This window comes from Grammomys surdaster, unplaced genomic scaffold, assembly GCF_004785775.1.
Source record: "Grammomys surdaster isolate TR1022 unplaced genomic scaffold, NIH_TR_1.0 66, whole genome shotgun sequence".
In the NCBI taxonomy this organism is placed as follows: Eukaryota; Metazoa; Chordata; class Mammalia; order Rodentia; family Muridae; genus Grammomys; species Grammomys surdaster.
The window spans coordinates 17,051,749-17,064,319 of NW_021604568.1; the positions used below are offsets into that span (position 1 = coordinate 17,051,749).

At 40.3% G+C, this 12,571-nt stretch overlaps 1 protein-coding gene across 1 annotated transcript in view; it reads left to right on the forward strand.

Annotated features, from left to right (window-relative positions):
- The window catches only part of Atrnl1 (attractin like 1), a 521,748-nt gene that overhangs the window by 82,269 nt on the left and 426,908 nt on the right, over nucleotides 1-12,571 (forward strand). Inside the window, exons 15-18 of the mRNA XM_028775552.1 lie at nucleotides 1,379-1,560; nucleotides 4,273-4,486; nucleotides 6,645-6,833; nucleotides 11,722-11,955. Of these exons, the coding sequence (XP_028631385.1) occupies nucleotides 1,379-1,560; nucleotides 4,273-4,486; nucleotides 6,645-6,833; nucleotides 11,722-11,955 (819 nt within the window). The remainder of the gene's footprint in view (nucleotides 1-1,378; nucleotides 1,561-4,272; nucleotides 4,487-6,644; nucleotides 6,834-11,721; nucleotides 11,956-12,571) is intronic.

Consider the following 12,571-nt stretch of genomic DNA (forward strand, 5'->3'; position numbering starts at 1 on the left):
ACACAGTCCTCCCCATCTCCCCCCTTCTCTTCGGAGAGAGTGGAGGCTCCCCTGGGTTCCTCTCCCCTCCACCCCCAACCCCCATCTAGCCTCTGCAGGGCTAGGTGCATTCTCTTCCACTGAGGCCAGAGGAGGCAGTCCAGGTAGGGGAATGGGATCCACAGATAGGCAACAGATTAGGGACAGCACCGCTTCAGTTGTTGGGGGACACACATGAAGACTGAGCTGTACATCCGCTACATATGTGTGTGGGGTCTAAGACCAGCCAGCTTGTGCATGGTTTTTGATTGGTGGGTCAGTCTCTGGGAGCCCCCAGGGGTCCAGGTTAGTTGACTCTTGCTCTTCCAGTGGAGTCCCTCATTCCTTCCCCCAACTCTTCCAGAAGACATCCAGTGTTTGGCTCTGAGTCTCTGCATCTGTTTCAGTCAGCTGCTGGGTGGAGCCTCGCAGGGGACAGTTATGCTAGGCTCCGGTCTGCAAGCGTAACAGAGTGTCATTAATAGTATCAGGGATTGGTGCTTGGGTCTCAAGTTGGGCCAGTTATCAGTTACCCATTCCCCCATCTTCCCTGTATTTCTTGACCTGGGATGGGGGAGGCTCCCAGGAGTCTGTGGGGGTGACTTTAGCTGAGACTCCTAGCAGTGGGGATATGGAACCTGAAGTGGCCACTTCCTGTACCCAGGCAGGACCCTCGATAAAGAGATAAGGTCACCAACCCACCCACAAAACTTTCCACCCAAAATTTGTCCAGTCTATAACAGGAAGAGCTTTTTAACCTGATCTGCTGCCGACTGCTCTGGCCCGTCCAATCTTGTTTAACTTTTTAAGTTTACTTTGTTCTGATTATCTTGTACAAAGTTTTCGGTTCTTACAGAAACAAAGATTTCATTACCGTGTTTTTAATATTTAGCTGTTGTAATTTCTCAGCACACGAATTTTGAATTGGCATTTCTTTGTATTAAACTGTGTTTGAATGCCTCACTCGGAAGTTACTACTTGAGTTGCTGACTTCATAGAACACGTTAGCTGAACTTTGATATTGGAGCAGAGTTTATAACAATTTCTGAGCTGTCCTTAACTATACTTCTGCCATTTTATACTACACAGTTAGGCGAAGTGGTGTTCTCAGCAAGGACGATTAGAAGATCAATGAAACAAACAAACAAAAAATCATTTTAGCAAAGAATTGGGATCTTGTTTCTATTCATCACCAAACTGTGTCTTGACCCTTGTTTGGCATGTTGAGAAAATTTGAAAAGCTCTGTTTAATAAATTTAAATGAACACAGTGGTCATATGTATAATTTTGAAGTAGTTGAAAGAGAAATATACTTTTTTGTATTGTAAAAGTAAGATGCAATTCTTTTCTCTTTTCCTAGCTCACCTTTGTGGAGAAGGCTGGAATCATGTTGGGGATGCTTGTCTTCGAATCAATTCCAGTCGAGAAAGTTATGACAACGCCAAGCTTTATTGCTACAATCTCAGTGGGAATCTCGCCTCCCTGACCACATCCAAGGAGGTGGAGTTTGTGTTGGATGAAATACAGAAGTTCACACAGCAGGTAAGCCCCGGGGCTCTCTAAGCAATGGACGGACGTGGTGATCCTCCGTCATCTGCAGAAATGCTTTATTCTTTTAGTCTTTTAAAGTAAATGTTTCTCTGAAGGATGGAAAAATATTTACTTATTATACACATATGCAAAACCTTTAGTGTACTTGGTAGCCTACTGTGTATGAGGATTCAGAGATGCAAGAGGCGCTGCTCTCAGACAGTGTTTGTCTTATTTAAGAGTTTCCAGGGTAAGGGCTATGTGGTAGGTACTGGGGAGACCTTTGGTTTTTATACTTTAGCACTATGTAACAGTTTTTTTTTTTAAAAAACTAAACATTTATTGTAAACATATGGAGCATACAGATGAGATGTTACTTTTTGTGATGCTAAGGGCTTCTTGTTTGCATGTGTGTCCTTGACAGTTATCACTCAGCTCGAGAAAAATCAGTGCTATTGATACTCTGTCACAAAGCTCTTGATCTGCAAACTCAAGTCTTCCTGTTTTGAAGACACTACAATTTGTCATTTAAAGCTCTGTTAGCTGTTCTGTGTTTAGCATGAGTTATTTATGGCTGTTACAAAATAACCACAAATCTTGTCCCTTGAGTTTTGTATTCTAAGAATTCTTGTAGCTGCTAATTTCTGTGGCCTGCTATTGTTGCCCATAAGGAGCAGGTGGCAGACACTGATTGGCTCAGTCACACTGTGTAAACTATGTTCTGTTTCACGAGAAACAACTTCTTGCAGGAGTCCACACTGGGAACTTGTTGAAGGTGACATTTCATAGTGCATATCTCTATATAAAGTGAATTATATCCTGAGTCATTGCCGTCCCGCAGGCTTAAGATAACCCTTCTGTGGCCAATGAGGATCGAAAAACTCATGCACTTTAAAGAGATATCTTGGGTCAAATGATCATTTACTTATCGGAAATGGCTAATGAAATGTTACAATGATTTATGGTGTGCTGCAGAAAATTTTCATAATATAGTAATTTATCTTTCGTTTCAACGGCCTGTCTGGCTCATTTACTGAGTAATAGTTACTTTAAATGTTTTATCACAGGCTTCATTTTTGTTTCTCTTCCTTTTCTTTCAGATTCTTATCACGATGAGTTAGGGAGTAATATTTCATTTTTAAATGGATTTCATTGCCATAGATGGCGCGGGAGCACAGGGAGAGGGGCTGCGACTTAGGCACATCGTTAGTCTGAGATTTCTGGGATGGATTGATTCTATGACTAATGCTATTATGAAGTGTGATTTTTAAAAAGGAAGCTTTTTAATATCTCAGAATAAATGTGTAAAATACATACTTATAATGTGAAGCGACATGTGCGAGTCTGTGACCGGAAGAACTGTTAAAACTCCCACCTCTGTTTCAGCATTACACTAGAAAGTATAAAATAACCATCTACTCTAAGACTTTTGTTTATTAAATTTTATTGATTAATTGTCCTCTGTACTATATTCTTTTGGCAATATAGTATTTATTGTCAATGTGAAAAGTCATAAGATATTTTAATATTATCTAAGAAACATCTGTTGAGTATTTTTACTACATTTACACACTTACAAATTTAAAGGTCTGTGGTTAATTTAACCTCCCTAGGACCATTGAACAACACGAATACCATGATACTTTATTTATGTTGTTATAGCCTGAGATGTAATGCCATTTTTCTCTATTCTGATATTATATGTAAAAGAATTTAAAAGAATGATGCTTTGAAACAGTTTTCCATCATACTGACTATTAAGTAGCTTAGTGATTTAGAAGATATATTATCATGTGTTAAAAAGGAGATGTTCATAACCTAAGAGAACATGGGGACTTGGAATTAGAGTATATTTTTGCCTTTAAATAATAATTATGATAAATTGTATATATAGAGAACTGATTTTGATCTTTTGCTGGGTTAGTGAGATTATTCAGAATAGTTATATGGCTTTTGTTTACTTGTATTTATCAGATTTTTAACATGGCAGCCAGACCTTGTCCACTTCTTATTCTTCTTGCTAACGGAACATAAGACATTGGTTTTCCTAAAATTATATAAAAGTTTATGCATAGCATGTCTTTGTTATCACAGCTTCATTCAGAACCCATATGGATTTGTTAATGTTGGTTTCTGTTTTTGCACAGTACCAATACGAGATTTACCTGTAGGTTCTGAAATCCATAACTGATTAAACCATATACCTGATAATATTAGCGGTAGCAGCGGCTGTATGTGAAAGGTTTACCTTTTATTCCCCTTTAGTTTGGTGGTTTCTTTGTGTTCATATGTATGTATGTATGTATGTATGTATGTATGTATGTATGTGAGATGGGATTTTACTGTGTAGCCCTGCCTGCCCTGGAACTCTGTGGAAACCAGCCTGCCCCTGCCTGCTGAATGCTGGAGATAAAGGCATTCTGTAAACTCATTTTATAGGAGGGAAAACCAATACCAAAAACAAAACCTAAAATGTGGAAGGGCTAAAATGTAATCCAACTTTGTAGCTAAGCTCAAAATCACTCAGTGCTTTCAGAACAGTATTGCCATCTCTGTCATCTTCCAGATGACGCAGAAATTATTATTGGAAGTAAAAGTGACCAGAAAGGTAGTTTTATGTCTTTTCAAATATAATATTTAATGACAATAAAGTACTGGTTAGCTACTATCACGCAGTAGCTTTGCTTTTAATCCCTGTAAATGCCCTGTGTCCTCCTGTTTCAGAAAGTGTCACCGTGGGTAGGCCTGCGCAAGATCAACATATCCTACTGGGGATGGGAGGACATGTCTCCTTTTACAAACACGAGCCTGCAGTGGCTTCCTGGTGAGCCAAATGACTCTGGATTCTGTGCCTACTTAGAAAGGGCTGCAGTGGCAGGGTTAAAAGCTAACCCCTGCACGTCTATGGCAGATGGACTCGTTTGTGAAAAGCCTGTCGGTAAGTAGTCAAGCCAGCAGCCTTTCTTTACATGTATGTTTTAGCCTGTTGCCCAGCCCTGCTTTGTAAACTGTGGTAACTTGTACTATACGTTCATAATATTGATCTCTTGATACTAGTTTTTATTTATACACCCTCAGCTGTTTTTTTTCACTGATCTTAGCATTAACTTATAATGGTAAAAGCTTATTTTTATGTAATTTCTTAAATTTTACTAATTTTTTTTTTACAAAAATTTTAAGGATTTATTTTATTCTGTGTGCATAAGTGTTTTGATTGCACGTATATGAATGTGTGCCATGCATACCGGATACCTGTAAAGATCAGAAGAGTGAGTCCCATCCCTTCTTCTGGACTTACAGATGGTTATGAACCACCATGTACATTGCAGGACCCAAACCCTGGTGTTCAGCAGGAAAAAGTGCCCTTAACTGCTGAACCATTTCTCCAGGACATTGTATCATTTGTATAATCTTTTTTATTGATTGTTATGATGTTATTATGAACATATAGCTATGGTTACAGTGTAGCAATACCCTTTTAATTCATTAGTCTTTTGCTTTTATCAAGTATCCTTTGAAGAAAAGATTTATCTTTAAGTTTAAAGGCTGAATAATTTTCAATCTCATGGCTGTATTGTTTCAGTTATCTGAAAATGAATACTTTTCTTATTTCTTTTGGAATGGACTTTATTAAATGGGAAAGGAATCTTTAAGATTGTACTTTTATTGTGGTTATGTACATTTTATGAGAATTTACTGTTTTAACCTCGTGAATGCACAGTTCTGTCGTCTGAAGTGTGTCCTCCTGTCTTGCAGCTGTCATTACTCTTTCTGTAAAACTTAGGGTTCTTTGGCAAAACTAAGACGGTGTAGTTTTTAAACAAAACATTTCTCATTCTTTATCCCCTCAGCCCCGGAAAGCACCATAGCGGTATTGCTCTGACTTGGGAGACGTTGTACCTCATGCTGTGCAGTCACACAGCGTTTATACCTGTGCGCTTCCCTTGCTCCCTTAACCTAAACCTTCAGGCTTCCTCCACGCACGATCACGTGTCTTGCTCCAGGCGAGCGAAAGCTCGCTGACGTTTTGTGTCCGTTCATCCTCTGGTGGGCACTTGGGCTCCTCAGCTTTAGCCGGTTAGCTAGAGGTTGCTGTGATTGGGAGCACACAGTTGTCGTCACATTTGGCTCTTGAGAACGGTGGTGCCATGGCATGCCGGTGACGTCACGCCTTTGTGTGCACAGTCTGAGTGCAGTTGATTAGCATCGAACGACTCTAGGTTTAATAGTTTGAAGATTTGGCTCACTTTCACGGCCCGCGCCATTTCCCGCCCCCGCAGGCAGTGCCGGCTCCAGATTTTCAGCTTCCTTACCCACAGCTGTTTCTTTCTCTCTGTTGTTTTGTTGTTGAAAATGATGCTCACCTTGATCTATATGACAAATGTTGATAAATGCTGTATTTTTTGTATTAAGATTTTATAGTAAGTTATATTTTTCCACTTGTTCATGCCAAACACACACACCAAAGACACAGTCACAGGACATTTACTTAAGAAAGATGTGGAACATTTATGGAGAAACCTGCGACTGGGAGAGTTTGTGGTGCTGGTTACACACTGTGAGGAGACAGAGAGAGGAAGGCTCAGATTGCAGGACTGTTTGCAGTCTTAAAAACCATAATCTTATACTTCAGAAAGAATTAAAAAAATTGAATTATATGTTTTCAAAATCGGTGCCAAATTAGTGCACATATCAGCTTTTTAAATACTTTACCTCATGTAATAATGCTTCCGTCTGCTCAATGGAAACTTTTTTTTTGTAGCAAGTAATACAGACAAAAGCCAATCATTTGTGTTGAAGTGAAATTACCAGGGACCCATAGAGACATTTGAGTAGATAAGAGCGCTGTCTGCCCTTCCAGGGCACTTGGATTTGATTCTCGGAACCCACACAGCAGCACATAACTGTCTTCTGCATTAGTTTTCCATCTGATGCCCTCCTCTCTCTCCTTCCTGCCCCTGCAGGCACCAGGTGTGCCCATGGTGGCATACATACGTGGTGCAAAACATCCACACACGTAGTTAAGAAATAGAGATTAATTAATTAAGAAGACAGAGTTACCACATGATAGGATTGCCGTTCTTGATCCGTTCCAGTAAGTCCAAATCAGAACGCAAGGCCGTGCAAGAAGCCGTGCTCCCTGAGGACTTCCTGTTCCAACTGCACGAGCAACGGAATGGAGTGTATGTGGTGCAGCAGCACGAAGCGGTGCGTGGACTCCAACGCCTACATCATCTCCTTTCCCTACGGACAGTGCCTGGAGTGGCAGACAGCCACCTGCTCGCGTAAGTACAGATGGACGGACAGACACTTAACACTCTAGGGTGTTTAAAACAGTGGGGAAAAAAGTGCTGTTGTAGAGAGGCCTCGGTCTCAGCTATATTTTCCCTAACCTCCTTAAAAAGTTGTTAAGGAAAACATCTAATTGGGGGCCTGCTTATAGTTTCAGAGGGTTGGTCCATAGTCGTCACGTCTGGGAGCTCGGTGGCAGGTAGGCAGGCCGAGCACTGAGAGCTTAGCTCTGATTGACAGGCACTTGGTGACAGGAGCTGAAGGGTGGGGGCAGGAGAGAAAGAAATGCTGGGCCTGGTTTGGCCTTCAGAAAACTCAAAGGTGACACCCCCTCCTAACCCTTCCCAGATACTGGGAATGAGGCATTAAGATATTCTAACTGGGGGCCAAGCATTCAAATACATGAACCCATGGGGGCTCTTCTGTTTTTCTTCTTTTATTGAAAATGGATTTTTTCTTATATGACGCATCCTGATTAGTTTCTGCTCTGCTTCTCCCAGGTCTTCCCCCCCCCGCCCTTGATCTTGATCTACCTTCTTTCTGTGTATTAGAAAACAATCAGGCATCTAAGGGATAACAAAAGTATGATTGATATGGTATGATGATATGATATAATAACTGACGTCTCAGAATTGGCCAAACAGACAGAAGGAAAAAAGTGTAAGAGAAGGTACAGGAACCAGAGACCCGCTTGTTCACACACACAGGAATCCCATAAAAACACTAAACTGGAAGTCATAGTATATACACAGAGGACCTGGTACAAACCTGTGCAAACTCTGCATGTGTGTGTGTGACGGATGAGTATAATCCACCACGTGGACAAACTGAAAGACAAAAACCACGTGATCATCTCATTAGATGCAGGAAAGGCCTTTGACAAAATCCAGCATCCTTTCATAATGAAAGTCCTGGAGAGATTAGAGATATGAGGGACATACCCAGACACAATGGAGGCAGTTTATAGTAAGCCCGTATCCAATGTCAACCTAAGTGGAGAGAAATTCAAAGCAGTACCACAAAAATTTGGAACAAGACAAGGCTGTCCACTCTCCATACTATTCAATACAGTACTTGAGGTTTTAGCTGGAGCAATAAAATAAGGTTATGATTTCAAAAGGAACGTCTTGACGTATCACTATTTGCAGATGATCTGACAGTGTACATAACTGACCCTGAAATTCCACTGGGAAACTCCTACAGCTGATAACACTTTTAACCAAGTATTTAGATAAAAGATTGACTTGCAGAAATCAGTAGTCTATTCTCATATATACAAGTGACCAACCCTGAGAAGGAAATCAGGAAAACAACATCCTTCACAATGGCTTCAAACAATGTAACACATCTTGGGGTCACTAACCAAGCATGCCAAAGACTTGTATAAGAAAAGCTTCAAGACACTGAAGAGAGAAGTTGAAGAAGATACTGGAACATGGAAAAAATGTTCCATGCTCAAGGTTGGTAGGATTTATATAGTAAAAATGATCATCCTGCCGATAGCAATCTGCAGATACAGTGCAATCCCCATCAAAGTTATATGACAAATTTTCACATATCTTGAAAGGATAATTTTCAGCTTCATGTGGAAACAGAAGAAGCCCTAGATGTCTAAAACAGTCCTGAATAATAAAAGAAGTGCTGCAGGCACAACCATCCCTGATTTCAGGATGTGTTGCAGAGGTATGTTACTGGCACAAAAGCAACAGAATCAAATTGAAGACCCAGACCTGCATCCACACATCTGTGGACACCTGATTTTTGATGAAGAAGTATGAAATTCACACAGTGAAAAAGACAGCATTTTTAACAGATGGTGCTGGCCAAAGTGGGTGTGAGAGAATGCAAATAGATCCATATGTACCCCTCTGCAGAGGACTGAGCTCCAGATTCATCAAAGCCCTCAACAGAAAACTGGATACACTGAACCTGGCAGAAGACCTTACTAGCCTGTGGTAGTTGGCTAGGTTTCTAGCGCCAAGCACACTGTCCCTTCTGTTAGTGTGTCAATTGGAGAGCATTTGGTTACTACACCTGTGTGAGTGTCACTAATGTTCTCTCAGGGTATCATATTGTGATGTTTTTTGGTGGCTGGTAGTGGTTGGCATTACAGCTGGGCAGGATGGTTGCTTGCTTCCCTCCCTTGACAACCTGTATGGCTTCTTCTGCTACTGTGAAATCTAGCCCTCAGGGAGGAGGCTTTCACCTCAGATCCATCCAGCTTGGTTCCCCTGGGTCTTGTGTTCACAGTGGATGGTATCATGACAAATTTTGCCTGATGGTTTCTAAGAAATCTTAATAACTGGAATTATTAATAATATACTTTAAGTAACTATATATTTTATCTGTAAAAATGATTGTCGGGGGCATTATTTAAAGGAATAATAGAAGATTTATTTCTTGATACAGAAATTTCAATAAAAATGAAATTAAAGTAATATTGTAAAAGGAGTTAAGAAGTCTGAGTTTATTCCATGTATCTCAGAAATCTGTACCTTTCAATATTTTGTGGATTTCATGAATATGCATATTAATTAGTTACTCATTCTGTTTCTTTTGTGATACTGGGAAGATCTAGGTTCTTAAGCAAACTCAACAGGCAGTTTCTCAGTGAACTATGTTACCAGCAGGAATCTTTAACAAGGATTTTATATCAACTGGTTTTATTAAGTCCCTCCCCATGTCCTGAGTCCAGGAATCCAAACCAGGGCTTTGTATACTCCAGGCCCAATTTAAAAACCATGTTTTTTGTTTTTGGTTTTTTTTTTTTAACCTTGACAGTTGAGGAAGGTAGTTATTTTTAAAATTTGATGGATTTCTTACCAATTAAAATATTTTGACACATTTGATAAACCCTATTATGTAATTTATAACACAACTTAAAAAAATCCTCCTAAATAAAATTTTAAAAATTCACCAAGTTTCTGTATTTTATACAGTAGTCTCTATATTGTCCTTAAGCTTAGGAAAAGTAGCACAGTGTATATAAACTGTCATGGAAGAGTGTTATCTGGTGTGAAAAGAAAACTTAGACCATTAGTTCATGAGTCATTATTATCAAAGAATGGATTTCCAGTAAAAATTTTAACACTATATATTGCTTCGTAGTTTTGAACAAAACTAGAGCCAGTGCTACCTTGCTTCACAGTTTTTTTTTCTAAAGTGAAATGTGAGGATTAGAATATTTCTCTGAACACGACATTTTGTCAGCTGTTCTTAAAGCTGAACGTCTACTTCAGAAATAAAGGTGGGAGATTCGAATTTTCTTCTTCAGTCAGTTCAGAAATGTAAGATTCTTTAATCCTAGAATCCCCCACTTGTCTTGAAAGTCTTAACAGTAATGTTGTTCTGAGGACAGTTTAATTTATCTAACATTTATGCCAAGGATGTCTTACTTATATGTCCTTAAAAAGATGATTCTAAGGCACAGTTGTTTTCCCAGGGAACACCTTTAGGCTGGAAGTCCATCCGCCCATGAACTGTCTTGGGTGTGATGCCTTCATTTCTATGTCTTCACTGACACCCAGTAACTGGAATATCGTAGCAACGTAACTATACCTATGTGAGCTTTGATAGTTTTTATTATTTCTCATTGACTTCAAAGTAAACCCATATAATTTTGAAGATAATCAACATAACTGTCAACAATTATGGCAAATGTTGGTATCATAGCTATAAGGGAAATGCTCCAAATTAAGGAAACTAAGGGAGGATACAGCCATGTATGAAGTGTTCAGTCACTTAGTATCTGTTAAAGCGATTGACACGACTGTGCATTGGGAACATGTAACGTCCTTCCTCCCCTTATTGAAAATAGATTATTTCCTCATACAGTATATCCTGATTACAGTTTCTCCTCCTCTTCCTTCCCCTCCCCTTCGCTCTGGATCCATTCCCTTTCTGTCTCTCATTAGAGAAGAATAGGCAACAACCAAACATGACAAAACAAAACAAAAAGCATCACATGGAGGCTGGACCAGGCATCCCAAGAGAAGACAGAGAGCCCCAAGAGTAGGCACAAGAATCAGACACCCACTCATTCACACACTCCGAGTCCCATAAAAGAACTAAGCTGAGAGCTGTAAAGCGTACACGGAGGACCTGTTGCAGACCCATGTAGGCCTTGTGCTTGCTGCTTCAGACGCGTGCGAGCCTTGCTAGGTTGCTTGAGAGGGCCATGTTTTCCTGGTGTCTTCCATCTCTTCTGGCTCTTACACTCTTTCTGCCTCCTCTGCCATGGGGAAGAGCTCTGAGGGAGAGATTTGATGGAGACATCTCATTTAGAGCTGTGTGTTCCAAGAACCCAGGAAGATGTACCTTCAGAAAACACTTTATGTCCATGAATTACGTCTACAAAGTTAGACAAGTGAATACCATGTTTTATTTCTTATTAAAATTTGAGATGGTTCTTATTTGCTACTTCCTCAAGCCCAGTGTCCAAGGTTCTTGGCCCTCAATCAGCTCACAGGAGATGAAATCCTCTGTGAATCCTTGATCCATTTGCCGCTGAGTTTTAGATGTTTTCTAGGACTCTGCGTCTGTTCCTCAATGTCTCATTATGGGCAAGATACTCAGGAATCTTTAAGTACTGCCTTAGTCTTTTCCTGCGTCATGGATATTATGTTTCTGTTTTATCCTTTTGACATCCAATTTATCTTCTCTTTGTTCATGATATGTACAATGTATACATGTGTGCATATTTATTTGTGAATGTATCCGTGCATAATGAGTTTTTCATATCTCAGATATTTACACAAAAATATTTGTATTTGCTACAGATGACGTTTTAGTGTTTTTTTTTTCTTATCACATTTTTCTGAAGCATACGATTCTGCTTGATTATAAAAGTCCACTTTTGTTTTTAACGTCTCTGTCCTGCAGCTCAGAATTGTTCTGGATTAAGAACCTGTGGGCAGTGCTTGGAGCAGCCTGGGTGTGGCTGGTGCAATGATCCTAGTAACACAGGCAGAGGCTACTGCATCGAAGGGTCTTCACGAGGCCCAGTGAAACTCGCCGGGGTACACAACGCCGGGGTACACAGCGGTGAGGTGGTTCTTGACACCAGTCTCTGTCCCAAGGAGAAGAACTACGAGTGGTCTTTCATCCAGTGTCCAGGTAACAAGAGTTCCATGTCTTCGTGAATGCACGGATGTGCCACTGTTTGTATCCTCACAATATCCTAGAATTCTCTTGCTCTTCTGTGTTTCCAGAAAACCCCATGGAGAGTGTGGATACGAGGTACTGAACACCTGTGGTAGATTCACAGGGCCTTATTTCGAAAGCCACTGTGGATATTCACGTTATTCAGATTTGAAGATCACCTTGAAGTTTATCAGGGGTTTTCTGCATATTTCTGTATCCCTCATTCTGTTGACCTTGAATAATTTATTCACTTCATGTTTGCTGAGTACCTACTGTGTGCTAAAAGGTATATGCAGTGTTTTAGCCACTAGGTACATGGAAGTTAAAAAATTTTTGTAAAAAATCGCTGGACTCGTGGAGGATACGAATTGGGTATGGAGAATAGTTATTGATATAAATGAAATTGATGAAGTTGTGTGGTAGATGAGTAGATGAAGACGGGGGCGGAGACACACTGTTAGGAGGCGAGGCTTTGCTGCCTTGTTAACACTAGTGAAGGCCTGAAGGAGGAGAAGAGAGGCATTATGGCCAGGACAGAAGAAGTGACAGGTGGGGCAAGGACACTGTGTGATGTCACAGAGGAGGTGAC